This window comes from Opisthocomus hoazin, chromosome W (genome assembly GCF_030867145.1).
Source record: "Opisthocomus hoazin isolate bOpiHoa1 chromosome W, bOpiHoa1.hap1, whole genome shotgun sequence".
Classification (NCBI taxonomy): Eukaryota; Metazoa; Chordata; class Aves; order Opisthocomiformes; family Opisthocomidae; genus Opisthocomus; species Opisthocomus hoazin.
This window is the reverse complement of record NC_134453.1, coordinates 49016088-49034954: the sequence shown is the minus strand read 5'-3', so window position 1 is coordinate 49034954 and position 18867 is coordinate 49016088. Positions and strand designations below refer to the sequence as shown.

Below are 18867 nucleotides of genomic sequence, written 5' to 3'. Positions count from 1 at the left end.
TGGCATGCTGTCATGGATGGCTACAGACTCTTTAGGAAAGACAGGCCAACAAGGAGAGGTGGTGGAGTTGCTCTATATGTGAAGGAGCAACTGGAATGCATTGAGCTTGGCCTGGGGGCAGATGAAGAAGGACTTGAGAGCTTGTGGGTTAGAATTAAGGGACAGGCTCATAAGGGTGACATTACTGTGGGTGTGTACTAAAGGCCACCTGACCAGGAGGAGGAAGTTAATGAGGCCTTCTACAGGCAGCTGCAAGCAGCCTCACAGTCACAGGCCCTGGTTCTCATGGGGGACTTCAACCACCCTGACATCAGCTGGGAAGACCATACAGCTAGGCAGGCGCAATCCAGGAGGTTCCTACAGAGCATCGATGATAACTTTCTGATGCAAGTGGTGGAGGAACCAACAAGGAAAGGTGCTCTGCTGGACCTTGTGTTAACAAACAAGGAGGGACTGGTGGAGGACGTGAAGGTTGAAGGTAGACTCGGCTGCAGTGACCATGAAATGGTGGAGTTCAGGATCCTGCATGGAGGAAGCAGGGCGATAAGCAGGATCAAAACCTTGGACCTCAGGAGGGATGACTTTGGCCTCTTCAGGGAGCTATTGGGAGGAATCCCGTGGGCCAGGGCTCTCGAAGGCAGGGGGGTCCAAGAGTGCTGGTCGCTGTTTAAATGTCACTTCCTCCATGCTCAGGAGCGGTGCATCCCCCTGAGACAGAAATCGAGCAAAGGAGGCAGGAGACCTGCATGGTTGAACAAGGAGCTTCTAGCAGAGATTAGGTGGAAGAGAAGGGTCCATGGAATGTGGACAGAGGGACAGGCCACTTGGGAAGAGTACAGGAATGTGGTCAGAGCGTGCAGGGATGCGACGAGGAAGACCAAAGCCCACCTGGAACTGAAGCTGTCAAGGGATGTCAAAGACAACAAGAAGGGCTTCTTCAACTACATCAACAGCAAAAGGAAAGCTAGGGACAATGTGGGGCTGCTGCTGAATGAGGCAAGTTTCCTGGTGATGGAGGATGCAGAGAAGGCAGAGCTACTGAATGCCTTCTTTGCTTCAGTCTTCAGTGCTAAGACTGGCCCTCAGGAATCCCAGGCCCCGGAGGTAAGAGAAGAAGCCTACAAAGAGGATGACTTTCCCTTGGTCGAGGAGGACTGTGTGAGGGATCGCTTAAGCGATCTGGACGTCCACAAATCCATGGGCCCCGATGGAATGCACCCACGAGTGCTGAGGGAGCTGGCGGATGTCATTGCTGAGCCACTCTCCATCATCTTTGAGAGGTCCTGGAGGACAGGAGAGGTGCCCGAGGACTGGAGAAAGGCCAATGTCACTCCAGTCTTCAAAAAGGGCAAGAAGGAGGACCCAGGGAACTACAGGCTGGTCAGCCTCAACTCCATCCCAGGAAAGGTGATGGAGCAGGTTATCCTGGAGGTCATCATCAAGCAAGTGGAGGAAAAGAAGGTTATCAGGAGTAGTCAGCATGGATTCACCAAGGGGAAATCATGCCTGACCAATCTGATAGCTTTCTACGATGACATGACTGGCTGGGTAGACAAAGGGAGAGCCGTGGATGTTGTCTACCTCAACTTCAGCAAGGCTTTTGACATGGTTTCCCATAACATCCTCCTAGGGAAGCTGAGGAAGTGTGGGCTGGATGAGTGGTCAGTGCGGTGGATTGAGAACTGGCTGAATGGCAGAACTCAGAGGGTTGTCATCAGCAGCACTGAGTCTAGTTGGAGGCTGGTAACTAGTGGTGTCCCCCAGGGGTCAGTACTGGTCCCAGTCTTGTTCAACTTCTTCATCAATGACCTGAATGAAGAGTTAGAATGTACCCTCAGGAAGTTTGCTGATGACACCACACTGGGAGGAGTGGTAGATACACCAGAAGGCTGTGCTGCCATTCAGCGTGACCTGGACAGGCTGGAGAGTTGGGCAGAGAGGAACCTGATGAGGTTCAACAAGGGCAAGTGCAGGGTCCTGCACCTGGGGAGGAACAACCCCATGCATCAATACAGGCATGGTGCGGACCTGCTGAAGAGCAGCTCTGTGGAGAGGGACCTGGGCGTCCTGGTGGACGACAGGTTGACCATGAGCCAGCAGTGTGCCCTGGCTGCCAAGAAGGCCAATAGCATCCTGGGGTGCATTAGGAGGAGTGTGGCCAGTAGGTCGAGGGAGGTTCTCTTTCCCCTCTGCTCTGCCCTGGTGAGGCCCCATCTGGAGTACTCTGTCCAGTTCACAGAATCACAGAATCACAGAATAGTAGGGGTTGGAAGGGACCTCTGTGGGTCATCTAGTCCAACACTCCTGCCGAAGCAGGGTCACCTACAGTAGGCTGCACAGGATCTTGTCCAGGCGGGTCTTGAATATCTCCAGAGAAGGAGACTCCACAACCTCCCTGGGCAGCCTGTTCCAGGGCTCCGTCACCCTCAGAGAGAAGAAGTTCCTCCTCATGTTCAGACGGAACTTCCTGTGCCTCAGTTTGTGCCCATTGCCCCTTGTCCTGTCACTGGGCACCACTGAAAAGAGCTTGGCCCCATCCTCCTGACACCCACCCTTCAGATATTTATAAGCATTTATTAGGTCCCCTCGCAGCCTTCTCTTCTCCAGGCTGAACAAGCCCAGTTCCCTCAACCTCTCCTCGTAGTGGAGATGCTCCAGTCCCCTCACCATCCTTGTAGCCCTCCGCTGGACTCTCTCCAGTAGCTCTTCATCCTTCTTGAACTGGGGAGCCCAGAACTGGACAGAGTACTCCAGATGAGGCCTCACCAGGGCAGTGTAGAGGGGAAGGAGAACCTCCCTCGTCCTGCTGGCCACACTCTTCTTGATGCACCCCAGGATCCCATTGGCTTTCTTGGCAGCCAGGGCACACTGCTGGCTCATGGTTAACCTGTCGTCCACCAGGACACCCAGGTCCCTCTCCGCAGAGCTGCTCTCCAGCAGGTCCACCCCAAGCCTGTATTGATGCATGGGGTTGTTCCTCCCCAGGTGCAGGACCCTGCACTTGCCCTTGTTGAACCTCATCAGGTTCCTCTCTGCCCAACTCTCCAGCCTGTCCAGGTCACGCTGAATGGCAGCACAGCCTTCTGGTGTATCTACCACACCTCCCAGTTTGGTGTCGTCAGCAAACTTGCTGAGGGTACATTCTAACTCTTCATCCAGGTCGTTGATGAAGAAGTTAAACAAGACTGGGCCCAGTACTGACCCCTGAGGGACACCACTTGTCACCAGCCTCCAACTAGACTCAGCGCCACTGATGACAACCCTCTGAGTTCTGCCATTTAGCCAGTTCTCTATCCACTTCACCGACCACTCATCCAGCCCACACTTCCTCAGTTCTGGGCCCCCCACTTCAAGAAAGATGAGGAGCTACTGGAGAGAGTCCAGCGGAGGGCTACGAGGATGATGAGGGGACTGGAGCATCTCTACTACGAGGAGAGGCTGAGGGAGGTGGGCTTGTTCAGCCTGAAGAAGAGAAGGCTGCGAGGGGACCTAATAAATGCTTATAAATATCTGCAGGGTGGGGGTCAGGAGGATGGGGCCAAACTCTTTTCAGTGGTGCCCAGTGACAGGACAAGGGGCAATGTGCACAAACTGAGGCACAGGAAGCTCCATCTGAACATGAGGAAGAACTTCTTCCCTCTGAGGTTGACGGAGCCCTGGCCCAGGCTGCCCAGGGAGGTTGTGGAGTCTCCTTCTCTGGAGATATTCAAGACCCGCCTGGACAAGGTGCTGTGCAACCTGCTATAGGCGACCCTGCTTCGGCAGGGGGTTGGACTAGATGACCCACAGAGGTCCCTTCCAACCCCTACCATTCTGTGATTCTGTGAGTCTGTGTTCAGCCTGGAGAAGAGAAGGCTGCGGGGAGACCGGAGAGCAGCCTTCCAGTACCTGAAGGGGCCTACAAGAAAGCCAGAAAGGGACCTTTGACAAGGGCATGGAGTGATAGGGCAAGAAGTATTGGCTTGAAATTGAAAGAGGGAATATTTAGATTAGATCTAAGGAAGAAATTCTTCCCTGTGAGGGTGGTGAGGCCCTGGCCCAGGCTTCCCAGAGAAGCTGTGGCTGCCCCCTCCCTGGCAGTGTTCAAGACCAGGCTGGACGGGGCTCTGAGCACCCTGGGCTGGTGGAAGGGTTCCCTGCCCATGGCAGGTGGGGTTGGAACTAGATGATCTTTAAGGTCCCTTCCAACTCAAACCATTCTTTGTGTACTTTTGCTCCGTCTGTAGGTCATTAAAATATGAAACTTGTATTAGTCTCGTAACAATTGAAAACATGTTGAGGACCGAATTATATTTGCACCATATGGTTTTATCATGAAGTGAGGCAATGCAAGAGGGGAATCTTCCACTGAACTTTTTTGGCACCAAATATATCAAATCTCAGCAATTGTCTTCACTTTCCTTCTTTTTCTTGTTCTATGTGTTCTTGTCAACTCTACTTCCAGGTTGACTGAGATAGGAGGCAAGACTGTGATCTGTTTTGATGGCTGAAGCATGTGGCTGACAGAACATATCACAGAATCTATGAAGACTAAGAGTGTCTTACTTGGCCCCAGACCATCTGCCTGTAATCTTTGTATTACAGCAAGAACTCCATCCAGACCTATATTACTGTCTTCTGACAGCATAGCTGTTAAGTTGTGAAACACCCTAGATTCCATAAATATCTTTGTGCAGTCAGAAAAAATTTTCTCAAACCTAGATCTTTGACTATGGTGTTTTTTTTAAAAAATGCCCGAGTATCTGATTCTGTGCTGCTTCTCAAACTCAAATGGTTAGTGTTTGTTTAGCACTCAGTCCATCTTTGTGATATCTGCTTGTCTCATCTCAGTATGGTGATAGTTGGTTTTACTTTTTGTTTTTAATATATCTCCTTTTTCTTGCTTCTTTAATTCTTTTTCATTTGGCAGACATGTGACTTTCACCATGAATCCTTTGGAATCTCTGTTGCAAGTCTGTGGGATAAACACTTAATATGAAGTATAGTCTTTCTCTTCTTATTTTGGCTAAAGGAATGGATTTAAGATGTTTCATACCACAGCGACCCATACGATAGTCCATAAAGAAAAATTGTGCTGAAGTTTCACCTTAATATGCCCTTGACTTTTATCTAAACCAGCTGGCTAATCTGCCTGTTTCTGACACAATGAGCTTCACAATATCTGTATCTCTGCTTGGTTAAAGCTGTTGCTTTGTCTCTTTTATGATCGTAGCTACATATTCTAAAGGATTAATGTTTTTTCATTACACACTATTTAATATTTTTGTACTAGAGTTTATACCAGTAGTGGCTAATGTAGCATATTCTAATGGTCCTTCGGTCTGCCATCTCAGTGGAATTAGGGGATGGAGATCCACGCGGCAGCAAGGACACAAGGGTTATTGATGTGTTAGAAACCACGGAAGCACCTGAGAACAGTCACTTAGGAATTAGGGCTTCTCCCCCAATAAAGGTGGTGGGATCATTAGCCCAGCTGAAGTGCATCTACACCAGTGCATGCAGCATGGGCACCAAACAGGAGGAGCTGGAAGCCATTGTGCAGTGGGAAAACTATGATATAGTTGCCATCGAGGAGACATGGTGGGGTGACTCACACAACTGGAGTGCTGCAATGGATGGCTATAAAGTTTTCAGAAGGGATAGGCAAGGACTGAGAGGCGATGGGGTAGTCCTGCATGCTAGTGAGATTTTGTCTAGAGCTTGATGATGGTGGTGAAAGGTCAAGTGTTTATGGGCAAGAATCAGGGGAAAGGCCGACAAGGCAGATATCATGGTGGGAGTCTGTTATAGCCCTCCCAACCAGGATGAAGAGACAGATGAAATACTCTGTAAGGAGCCGGGAGAAGTCTCACGATCACTAGCCCTTGTTCTCATGGGGGACTTCAACTTACCAGATGTCTGCTGGAAATCATAGAATCAGAGAATGGTTTGGATTGGAAGGGACCTTAAAGATCACCTAGTTCCAACTCCCCTGCCATGGGCAGGGACACCTTCCACTAGACCAGGTTGCTCAAAGCCCCATCCAAATGCAATACAGTGGAGAAGTAAGAATCCAGGAGGTTCCTGGAGCATGCGGAAGATAGCTTCCTGACACAGTTGGTGAGGGAGCCAACTAGGGAAGGTGCCCCGCTGAACCTGTTGTTTGCAAACAGAAAAGGACTTGTGGGTGATGTGATGGTCGGAGGCCATCTTGGGCACAGCAGTCATGAAATGATAGACTTTTTGCTTCTCAGAGAAGTAAGGAGGGTGGTCAGCAGAACTACCACCTTGGACTTCCAGAGGGCAGACTTTGGCCTGTTTAGGGGCCTGGTAGACAGAGTCCCTTGGGAGGCAGTCCTGAAGGGCAACGGGGTCCAGGAAGGCTGGACATTATTCAAGAAGGAAATCTTAAAGGCACAGGACTAGGCTGTCCCCATGTGCCGAAAGACAAGCCGGTGGGGAAGAAGACTGGCCTGGCTGAACAGAGAGCTATGGCTGGAACCCAGGAAAAAAAAAAAAGGAGAGTTTATGACCTTTGGAAGAAGGGGCAGGCAGCTCAGGAGGACTATGAGGATGTCGTGAAGTTATGCAGGGAAGAAATTAGAAGGGCCAAAGCCCAACTAGAACTTAATCTGGCTACCGCTGTAAAAGACAATAAAAAATGTTTCTGTAAACACATGAGCAACAAAAGGACGGCTAAGGAGAATCTCCATCCTTTACTGGATGTGGGGGGAAACATAGTGACAAAGGATGAGGAAAAGGCTGAGGTACTTAATGCCTTCTTTGCCTCAGTCTTCAGTAGTAAGACCAATTGTTCTCGGGGAACCCACCCCCTGAGGTGGAAGACAGGGACGGGGAGCAGAATGAAGCCCCCATAATCCAAGGGAAATGGTCAGTGACCTGATATGCCACTTAGACACACACAAGTCTTTGGGGCCAGATGGGATCCATCCAAGGGTACAGAGGGAGCTGGCAGAAGGGCTCACCAAGCCACTTTCCATCATTTATCAGCAGTCCTGGCTAACTGGGATGGTCCCGGTTGACTGGAGGTTAACGAATGTGACACCCATCTACAAGAAGGGCCAGAAGGAGGATCCTGGGAACAACAGGCCTGTCAGCCTGACCTCGGTGCTGGGGAAGGTTATGGAGCTGCTCATCTTGAGTGCCATTCACACGGCACATACAGGACACCAAGGTGATCAGGCCCAGCAAGCATGGGTTTATGAAAGGCAGGTCCTGCTTGACTAACTAAATCTCCTTCTCTGACCAGGTGACCCGCCTAGTGGAAGAGGAAAGGCTGTGGTTGTTGTCTACCAGAACTTTAGTAAAGCTATTGACACCGTTTCCCACAGCATTCTCCTGGAGAAACTGGCTGCCTGTGGTTTGGATGGGCGTACTCTTCGCTGGGTAAAAAACTGGCTGAGTGACCGAGCCCAGAGAGTGGTGGTGAACGGAGTTAAATCCAGCTGGCGGCCAGTCATGAGTGTTGTCTCCCAGGGCTAAGTTTTGGCTCTGGTCTTGTTTAACATCTTTCTCAATGATCTAGATGAGAGGACTGAGTGCTCCCTCAGTAAGTTTGCAGATGACACCAAGCTGGGCGGGAGTGTCGATCTGCTCAAGGGTAGGAAAAGGGATCTACAGAGGGACCTGGACAGACTGGATCAATGGGCTGAGGCCAACTGTATGAGGTTCAACAAGGCCAAATGCCGGGTCCTGCACTTGGGTCACAACAACCCCATGCAACGCTACAGGCTTGGGGAAGAGTGGCTGGAAAGCTGCTCAGCAGAAAAGGACCTGGGGGTGTTGGCTGACAGCTGGCTGAACATGAGCCAGCAGTGTGCCCAGGTGGCCAAGAAGGCCATCAGCATCCTGGCTTGTATCAGGAATAGTGTGGCCAGCAGGAGTAGGGAGGTGATCGTGCCCCTGTACTCGGCCCTGGTGAGGCCGCACCTCGAGTACTGTGTTCACTTTTGGGCCCCTCACTACAAGAAGAACATTGAGGGGCTGGAGCGTGTGCAGAGAAGGGCAATGAGGCTGGTGAAGGGTTTTTATGGTTTAGACTGGATGACTGCCAGGTGCCCACAAAAGCCGCCCTGTCACTCCACCTCCTCAGCTGGATGGGGGAGAGGAAATATGATGACAGGCTCGAGGGTCGAGACAAGGACAGGGAGAAATCACTCACCAATTACCATCATGGGCAAAACAGATTGAACTTGGGGACAAAAGAAAGTTTGATTTATCATCAGTCAAATCCAAGTACGATAGTGAGAAATAAAACTAAATCTTAAAAACACCTTCCCCCCACTCCTCCCTTCTTCCCGGGCTCAGCTTCACTCCCGTTTCTCTCCCTCCTCCCCCCGAGCTGCACAGGGGGACAGGGAATGGGGGTTGTGGTCAGTTCATCACATGTTGTCTCTGCTGCTCCTTCCTCCTCAGGGGGAGGACTCCTCACACCCTTCCCCTGCTCCAGCACGAGGTCCCTCTCATGGGAGACAGTTCTCCACAAACTTCCCCAAAGTGAGTCCTTCCCACGGGCTGCAGGTCTTCATGAACTGCCCCAGTGTGGGTCCTTCCCACGGGGTGCAGTCCTTCAGGAACAGGCTGCTCTAGTGTGGGTCCCCCACGGGGTCACCAGCCCTGCCAGCAAACCTGCTCTGGTGTGGGTTCCTCTCTCCATGGGTCCACAGGTCCTGGCAGGAGCCTGCTCCAGCGCAAGCTCTCCACAGGGTCACAGCCTCCTTCAGGGCACATCTCCCTGCTCTGGCGTGGGGTCCTCCACGGGCTACAGGTGGATATCTGCTCCACCATGGACCTCCATGGGCTGCAGGGGGACAACCTGCCTCACCATGGTCTTCATCACAGGCTGCAGGGGAATCCCTGCTGCGGCGCCTGGAGCACCTCCTCCCCCTCCTTCTTCACTGACCCTGGTGTCTGCAGAGTTGTTTCTTTCACATCGTCTCACTCCTCTCTTCCGACTGCTGTTCCACAGCAGGTTTTTCCCCTTCTTCAATATGTTATCCCAGAGGCACTACCACTGTCGCTGATGGGCTCGGCCTTGGCCAGCAGCGGGTCCGTCTTAGAGCCAGCTGGCACTGGCTCTATCAGACATGGGGGAAGCTTCTGGCAGCTTCTCACAGAAGCCACCCCCTTGTAGCCCTCCTGCTACCAAAACCTTGCCATGCAAACCCACAACAAGGGTCTAGAGAACAAGTCTTATGGGGCGTGGCTGAGGGAACTGGGATTGTTTAGTCTGGAGAAGAGGAGGCTGAGGGAAGACCTAATTGCTCTCTACAACTACCTGAAAGGAGGTTGTAGCAAGGTGTTGTTGGTCTCTTTTCCCAAGTAACAAGTGACAGGACGAAAGGAAATGGCCTCAAGTTGTGCCAGAGGAGGTTTAGATTGGATATAGGGAAAAATTTCCTCACCGAAAGAGTTGTCAAGCATTGGACCAGGCTGCCCATGGAAGTGGTGGAGTCACCATCCCTGGAGGTATTGAAAAGACGTGTAGATGTGGTGCTTAGGGACATGGTTTACTGGTGGACTTGGCAGTGTTAGGTTAATGGTTGGACTGGATGATCTTAGAGGTCTTTTCCAACCAAAATGATTCTTTGATTCTGTGTCTGACTGTGGCTGCTGAAGAATGCATTCATTGTGGCTTGGAAGGGCTTTTAATAATGTTGAAATTAAAGGAATAGTCCTTTGACTTTCTTCCTGGCTAGATGCAACATTAAGTCTTAATAATAGCTTATGGACTACTACATTTCTTGAAGATGTGTGTAGCTATCAGTGGATTATAGTTAAGAAATCATAAGTGGGCGTATTAAGTCAGTGTAATAGTAGATGCAGAGATTTTACTTTCAGTTCGGAGAGTGTTTCAGGCAAACCTGAGACTGATCAAGAGTTCAAGTGAGAACTTCTTTCTTTAGGTCATTCTCCACCTGACATTTGTTATTGACATCTTCAAAACTTTAAACAAAATGACAAAATTACTTGATTTGACTTGCGACGTAATAATAATAGTAATACTTGTCACATCTCATAACCAAGTTCTGTAGTTGAGAGGTTCGTGCATTTATCTAGTTTTTAATTTTTTTATTTAAAATAGTAAATCCATTCTGCCAGGAAAGTTGTTGGCCCTTGAAATGCAGTGCTGTGCAAGTGGAACGACTTTTACATTGTTTAGAAGTTGGTGGGTATTTAAAACCTACAGTATAGGTGAATTTATAGAATTGTTTCAAATATATATGCATAGGGGCATTCCTCGTTTATAAAGTTACTGAATTACTATTATTATATATGATTATTATTATTATTATAAATTATTACTATGTAAAAGCTATGTTTAAATCAATACATTTATAGTTATAGAGCATGAAAAATAATGCTCATTTAAGAAGACTGAAATGTACTTTTTAGTCTTGTTTTTTATTTCATATGATGGCATTCTGGATTTGGAGCTCAAATCAGTTTATTAAAATGAATTTTAACAAAACCCCCTCTTCTGAAAAGTGCAATTTCTGTTCTACCTAGCACAGATCATAATAGAAAATATTTTTAATGGCCCTCAGTCATTCATCATGGGTGTACTGAGAGTTGTGGTGTTGTGATGCAGTAACTTTTAGTTTTAAAATACTTTATATTTGAAAGTTATATCTCTTAATTTGTTTATATTTCTTTTGGGATGTTAATAGTTTTGAAGGCGTAGAATAGATCTGTGTGTAAACTGTAACTCTTGGTGCAAAGGAACTTTTAACATCCTTACTTCTTGCCAAAATCAGGGCTTCTGTTCTGGTTTTGGCTGGGACAGAGTTAAATTTTGTCACAGTAGCTGGTATGGAGCTATGTTTTGGATTTGTGCTGGAAACAGTGTTGATAACAGAGGGATGTTTTAGCTGTTGCTGGGCAGTGCTTACACAGAGTCAAGGCCTTTTCTGCTCCTCACCCCACCCCACCAGCGAGGAGGCTGGGGGTGCCCAAGAAGTTGGGAGGGGCCACAGCTGGGACAGCTGACCCCAGCTGACCCAAGGGATATTCTGCACCATATGATGTCACGTTCAGCAATAAAACTAGGAGGGGGAGGAGTTGGAAGGGGGGACATTCGGAGTGATGGTGTTTGTCTTCGATGGGCAGTAGTGAATGAATTCCTTGTTTTGCTTTGCTTGTGCTCACAGCTTTTGCTTTCCCTATTAAACTGTCTTTAGCTCAACCCACACGTTTCCTCACTTTTACCCTTCTGATTCTTTCCCCCATCCCCCTGTGAGGGGAGTGAGTGAGTGGCTGGGTGGGGCTTAGCTGCCTACTGAGGTTGAACAACATCAGCTTCGTACAAAAAAAATTCAAACGTAGCTAAAATGCTAATTAAAATTAGTTTCGTGTGCTGATTAGGATTGCTATAAACTGTAAATTTAAATTTTCTTATACTGTAAACTAATCCTTTCTATGTAGAACATCCAGATCTCACTTTCAGTATGTTTCAGAAGTAATACCAAGTTACTCATGCCCTTGGTTGAAGAACTAAACACAAGCCTGCTCCAGTATAACTGAAAAATCGAGGCCGTCCTTTTTCCACTCCTCCCCTTGTCCCAATAATTTAGAGGAATTTGCAGGCAAAAAGAGCTCAGTGAAAGGAACTCAAACTGTTGCCTAAACTTAAGTTATTATTCTGTTTAGGTCAGTTCTGGTGGCTTTTTTCTTATGGTTCACACTATATAACACTTACCTGTTAACATTTTTTAAAGCCTTTTTTCTTCTCACTCTAATTATTTATTTAATATATTAATAGAACAGCTGATATCAGACGTAGTTGCCAAGCCACTCTCCATGATATTTGAAAAGTCATGGCAGTCAGGCAAAGTCCCTGGTGACTGGAAGAAGGGAAACATTGTGCCCATTTTTAAAAAGGGTTGGAAGGAGGACCCTGGGAACTTCCGACCTGTCAGCCTCACCCCTGTGCCTGGGAAGATCATGGAACATGTCCTCCTAGAAGCTATGCTAAGGCACGTGGAGGCCAGGGAGGTGATTCGAGACAGCCAGCATGGCTTCACCAAGGGCAAGTCCTGCCTCACCAACCTAGTGGCTTTCTATGATGGTGTAACAACAAGGGTGGACAAGGGAAAACCAATGGACGTCATCTATCTGGATTTTTGTAAAGCCTTTGACACGGTCCCCCACAACATCCTTCTCTCTGAATTGGAGAAATGTGGATTTGATGGGTGGACCGTTCGGTGGATAAGGAATTGGTTGGATGGTCGCAGCCAAAGGGTAGTGGTCAACGGCTCAATGTCCAGATGGAGACCAGTGACGAGTGGAGTCCCTCAGGCGTCCGTACTGGGACCGGTGCTGTTCAATATATTTATCAATGACATGGACAGCGACATCGAGTGCACCCTCAGCAAGTTTGCAGATGACACCAAGCTGAGTGGTACGGTTGATACACCAGAAGGACGGGATGCCATCCAGAGGGACCTGGACAAGCTGGAGAGGTGGGCCTGTGTGAACCTCATGAGGTTCAACACGGCCAAGTGCAGGGTCCTACACCTGGGTCGGGGTAATCCCCGCTATCAATACAGGCTGGGGGATGAAAGGATCGAGAGCAGCTCTGCTGAGAGGGACTTGGGGGTACTGATAGACGAAAGGCTGGACATGAGCCGGCAATGTGCGCTGGCAGCCCAGAGGGCCAACCGTGTCCTGGGCTGCATCAAGAGAAGCGTGGCCAGCAGGTCGAGAGAGGTGATTCTGCCCCTCTACTCTGCTCTGGTGAGGCCTCACCTGGAGTACTGCTTTCAGCTCTGGAGCCCTCAGCACAAGAAGGACATGGAACTGTTGGAGCGGGTCCAAAGGAGGGCTACAAAAATGATCCGAGGGCTGGAGCACCTCTCCTATGAGGACAGGCTGAGAGAGTTGGGCTTGTTCAGCCTGGAGAAGAGAAGGCTGCGGGGAGACCTGATTGCAGCCTTTCAGTACTTAAAGGGAGCCGATAGGAAAGATGGGGACAATCTTTTTAGTAGAGACAGCAGTGACAGGACGAGGGGTAATGGTTTTAAACTAAAACAGGGTAGGTTTAGGCTGGATATAAGGAAGAAATTCTTTACAATGAGGGTTGTGAAACACTGGAACGGGTTGCCCAGAGAGGTAGTGGAGGCCCCATCCCTGGAAACATTCAAGACCAGGTTGGACAGGGCTCTGAGCACCCTGATCTCGTTAGCGGTGTCCCTGCTCGCTGTGGGGGGGGTTGGACTAGATGACCTCTAGGGGTCCCTTCCAACCCAAAACTTTCTATGATTCTATGATTCTATGATATCTGAAGGGGGTACAATATTTTGTAGAAAAATTGAACACTATTTTTGTGGGAGTAGAGAGTGGTGGACTTACTGCATAGTCCCTACCTCATTTCTAGGTCTTACTGTGGTGAAAGCTGAGTTGTCATCTGTTTCATACAGTAATAGTGCTACAGCAAGCCTGGGAGTATAATCAGAATGTCTGAATGTCTTTGGTTGACTAATCTCTTTCATGAGTCTCCTATATGCTATGAGTTCAAATCTATTCCTTGTTTATAGCTATACAAAACTTTCTTAAAATGTAGAATTTACAATACCGATATTCTAATTTTGGATAAATAGAAATAGTGAACTCTGAAACTAAAAAACTTTGCTACGTGAATTGATGGGTATATTTGGAAGGAGAGATAAGGAAATAAAAGATTAATATCTCTCACTATTATCTTTGATCTTGTTGCATTGTTCTGAAAATCTGCTTTATCCTGTGAGCTGATTGAAGTTTGAATGTAATTATTTTCTGTTGCAGATGAACCAACACGTTCCTTGAGTGGTCTCATCTTGAAGAATAATGTAAAAGCACATTTTCACAGCTTTCCAAATGGGGTAACTGACTTCATTAAAAGTGAATGTCTGAACAACATTGGTGATTCCTCCCCCTTAATTAGAGCTACTGTAGGTAAGTTTACTCTTATTGCTGTCTTCTGCACACTAAAAATGTTACTGATAAAAGTGCAAGTTGTACTAGTGAGAGTTATTAAACTCCTAAAACTGTTTGCTTCTGATAGTTGTCACAACCACCATTTTTGATGCTGATATTAATCTTTGGTATGAATATATGAAAGTCATACTTATTTTTGCTTCCTATTTTCTTAAAACTGATTTAGCAATTCAGCTCATATCTCTTGAAATGTGACTGAACATAAGTTTACTTGGATCTTCTAAAATTCAGCTTGCTGCCAATTTTTATACCTAAAAACAGGAACAAGGTAAAGAGGTCTGACTTCAGAACTATTTCAGCACTCCGCTTGCATCAATGAAACACTTCTTTTAGCTAATTTCCTCCCTGTCCCCCCATATGCACACCCCTTCAGAGAATCATTATACCATTCATGACACATTCACATAACGAGTTTCTATTTTTTAAATACCTTCTGTCAGAAAACAGTAGATAAAGTGTGGTGATCAGAGCATCAGCTAGAAGTGTTTTTCTTGCATGGATTTCTGATTTCCTAAATAGTGTGTTTTAGTATACCTCTTCCATATCATGCATATTTGTGTTGTTTTTAATTATTTCTAGGTAATGTAAAGTAAAATAAATGTATATTTAAATATAGTAGAAAAAACAGGGGCAGATGCAAGTTCAGAAAGGAATTCTATCAGCTGATTTCTGCTATAAAATAATCTACCAGTAATTGCTACTTTAGAATCCTTTGCTTTTTCTATAGGATTCCTTCTCCAGCCATCTGGGTTAAGGACTTTGGACTAGAGAAAAATGTCCGTCTCTCTGCTTTTTCTTGCTGTCTCATCCCTTGTGAAGCTGCTTTACTGTGAATTTTATTAATGCCCTATTTCCTTAATCACAGTAGAAACAAGTCTTTGAGTGGCAGGTACTTCCATGATTTCAGGTTGTAGAAGAGTTGTGCTTGTTTGTTCATAGGAGTTGTCAGTGGAGTACAATAGAGCTGACTAAAGAATATAAGAATATATTACAGCTCTGTTTGGATTGCTGTCTTAGGGTGGTTTGGTGGTGGTGGCAGCTGGGGGAGGGGGTGGGATGTGGGCTGTTGTTTGTTTGTTTTTGAGGAGCTTATTCTTTGATTTCTCCTAGTAGGAAACATTTGTGGATTAGTAGCTCAATTATAGTTAAGCTTTAAGTGGTCCTTGCAGGGATTGTTCTTATTCACACATATATGAACTCTCAAGATGCGTACCAACTGATGAACTGTATGCTTACATAATAAGAGTTGCTATTTAGCATGTGTTTTACACCCTCCTGTGTGAGGTAATTAAAGATGGGTGTCATGGTTTAGCCTGGATGACTGCCAGGTGCCCCCCAAAGCCGCTCTATCACTCCCCCTCCTCAGCTGGACGGGGGAGAGGAAATATGATGGAAAGGCTCGAGGGTCGAGACAAAGACAGGCAGAGATCACTCACCAGTTACTGTCACAGACAAACCAGACTGAACGTGGGGAGAAAAGGGAGTTTAATTCATCACCAATCGAATCAGAGTAGGATAGTGAGAAATAAAACTAAATCTTAAAACACCTTCCCCCCACCCCTCCCTTCTTCCCGGGCTCAGCTTCACTCCCGTTTCTCTCCCTCCTCCCCCCGAGCGGCGCAGGGGGATGGGGAATGGGGGTTGTGGTCAGTTCATCACACGTTGTCTCTGTCGCTCCTTCCTCCTCAGGGGGAGGACTCCTCACACTCTGCCCCTGCTCCAGCGTGAGGTCCCTCTCATGGGAGACAGTTCTCTGTTGGCGTGGGTTACGGAAACGTTGTAACGATGTGACCCCGATATGAGTATGATCGTACACCTTTATTAGTCAGCAAAAACAAGGTTTATATAGCAAAACTGTTACAGCATCTGATTAGTCAAACCCCCAATCCATATATAGGCAAAACTACTGCAACTCGTTGTGATTGGTGCAGAGCTGCATCTCGATGTGAAAACAGTGCTGTGGCAGGAAACAGCAACGTGGCAGGAAGGAAGTGACAGTGTGGCAGGAAACGGTGACGTTCCCCCTGCTCCAGTGTCCCGAGCTCGTCGCTCTCCCTTCCCAGCAGGGTTCCGTGTCCACCGCTCCCAAGGCTCACCTCCGGATCAGAACCTGGGTTGCTCAATGCACCAAGCTATGTCCCCTCTCGTCCAGCCAGGACTCCACAATTCCCCCTTCTTGTTTTTGAGCAAGCCAGGTTTGCTTCGTCATCTTGGAGAGAGCCTTTTTAAGACAGCTAAAGCAAATACATATTATAATTCCAACAGCAAGTAACACGATACATATACGCAAAATTTCTACAATTAAACCGTTAAGCCAAGCGGGCAGATTACCAAAGAGCGAGGTGAGCAATCCATCAAAAAATCCCTGGCTTTGTTTTATTTGATTGGCGTGCTGTTCGAGCCATTGTAATTGCTTGTGGATGGACTTACTATGATCGGACAAGTTCATACAGCACATGCCTTCGAAATCCTCACAGCCATGTCCCTGGGCCAGCAGTAAAAAATCAATTGCGGCTCTATTTTGCAATACCGCATGTCGGAGACTACTCTGATCTTCTAGCAGGGATTGCAAGACTTTTGTGGTAACACTGGCTTGCTTCTCTGCCCAGCATGCCAATTTCTCTAGCTGATTTAACGCTGCGCAGGCGGCGGCACCGGGCACCAATAATGCCATAAATACTCGCTCGGCGGTACTTGGGAGAGTGATTCGATCATCGCAGTTAGGAGGAAGACCCGTAACACATCGCTTGGGACGAGTTGTTACCTTCTTCCACCACTGTCGATCTGGAGCTAGCAATGTCAGCTGACCTAAGTAACACGGGCCGCCATAGACGTTGCGAGGAATTCCTTGCCATGCCCTGTCGCCACAGATTAAAAACACGTCAGGAGGCAAGGCTTTAGGCGTAGCATTATTCCACAAGGAAAAACCACCTTCCATCCCGTAGGCGCCCGGACTTTGGGGGCTTCTTTTGTTCATATCATTGGTGCCACAAAAGGTGACTGCTCTAGAGTGGCCCTGATAGTCATAATAAGAAGCAATTGGAGTGACATTGGCCCACCCTGACTGGTTGAAGAAATGGCGATGGTTAGGCCTAGCAATAGCAGGCCCTGCAAATACAAAACAAGTCTGAGTCCAGTTTTTGGTCGTGTTACCAATCCTCATCGACCCTAGCAAGTTCAGCTCTTGAGGATCCCAGGGCAATGTGCGATTCAGACCTTGTATGAGCTTGGCACTGCAACTACTCACCTGAATCTCCTTTGTACATCTGCCTGCACTATAATTAGCAAAATGAGTAACATTATAGCCAGGTACTCCTATTAGACAGGTACGAAAAGGCTCTGTTGTGGAAGCAAGAGACAAACAAAATGCTGATTGGCCCGTTTTGTTCGCCCAGGTAACCCATAGGTTTTGTCGGGGCTCCATGCGATAAAGGGTTTCTTCGCCTACTATAATCTGACAACATGTAAAGAGTACGGCTAACAGGGTAACCACTCGTTTTCCTGCCATTCCCTTCAAAACTGATGTAAGCATCGCACTCTCATCTTTCCCCCTCCGCTTTGGGGACGGTCCAAACAGCAAGCACTAGCTTACTTTGGCTATATGAAAAGAACTACTTACCCTTATGGTTTTAACTCTCTGGTTTGCTAACTTTACTTACTTCAAGTGGCTACAGAGATAAGCATCGCTTCCTTCTGTCTTGAGCTTTGTAACAATTAAAGCACGAGCTACGCTGTGCCCTATTAGAAGCACTGATCACACCGATGCTTCGCAAACGATATTTGACGCCACCGCTATGGTTAGCAAGTGTAACAACTACGTAAAACCCGAGGCTTACAGATCTTACAAAACATCACAGGTGGTATCGGTGACAAGTACCTCCTGGTAACCACTCATATACTCTTCCCTCTATTCAGGTTACTTCTACTTGATTGCTCTGCTCGTGAGAGTCTGCTTGTTGCTCCTCGGCTAACTTGTCTTGCTGATTCAAAGCAGGCTTCACGGCTCGGCTAGGCACCCAGACTGGACCGCGATCTGTGGAAACACACATATACCCTCGACCATTAAATATCACTGGTACGGGTCCAGCCCACTCTCCAGTGGTCGGGTCTCTATAGATCACTTTAAACTGCGGTAAAGTCGTTGCACTACTGAATTTTAAGTTCTGGTGATGCACCACAACAGGCGGTGCCTCCTGATCACTCATAAGGCACAAATAGTTTAAAGTAAAAAGAACTCGATGCAACCTTGATTGCGCTTCTGTTTCAACCCCTCGCTGTTTATCTAAGTAGTCTTTCAGCACGCGAGGAGTGCGCTCTATGAGGCCTTGCCCTGTTGGAGAATGCGCAATTCCCGTGCTGTGCTTAATTCCCCACGTCAACAAGAATGATCTCAGCTTTTGACTGACATAGGCAGGTCCATTATCGGTCTTAATTTCTTCAGGGACCCCCAGTACTGCGAAACACGAAAGCAGATGTTTACAAACATGTTGCGCTTTCCCCCCAGGTAAAGCAGTGGCCCATATCATTTTCAAAAAGGTGTCTATTGTGACATGCATGTACTTCAGTCGCCCAAATTCGGAGAAGTGCGTGACGTCCATCTGCCACAGTGCCAGTGCCTGCAGCCCTTTTGGATTGACCCCTTGGCCTATACCTGGTCCTTGGTTTCCACACTTAGGACAGGCCTGTACAATATAACGAGCCTCATTCTCTGTCAGCCCAAATTGCCTTCGCAGACCTCTTGCATTTTGGTGAAAATTCTCATGACTCTGTCTGGCCTGCTGAAACTTGTCTACTGGAGGCATAGGGCATGCGGGACTGACTAAGTTGTCAGCAATCTGATTGCCGTGCCCTAGTCCCAGATCCCATTGGTGGCTACGCACATGAATGACACAA

General features: G+C 47.6%; 1 protein-coding gene across 1 annotated transcript in view; it reads left to right on the top strand.

The window, feature by feature from the left end:
- LOC142365582 (transportin-1-like) overlaps nt 1-18867 on the top strand; it is a 158754-nt gene that overhangs the window by 94319 nt on the left and 45568 nt on the right. Inside the window, exon 5 of the mRNA XM_075446480.1 lies at nt 13783-13932. Coding sequence (XP_075302595.1) covers nt 13783-13932 — 150 coding nt within the window. The remainder of the gene's footprint in view (nt 1-13782; nt 13933-18867) is intronic.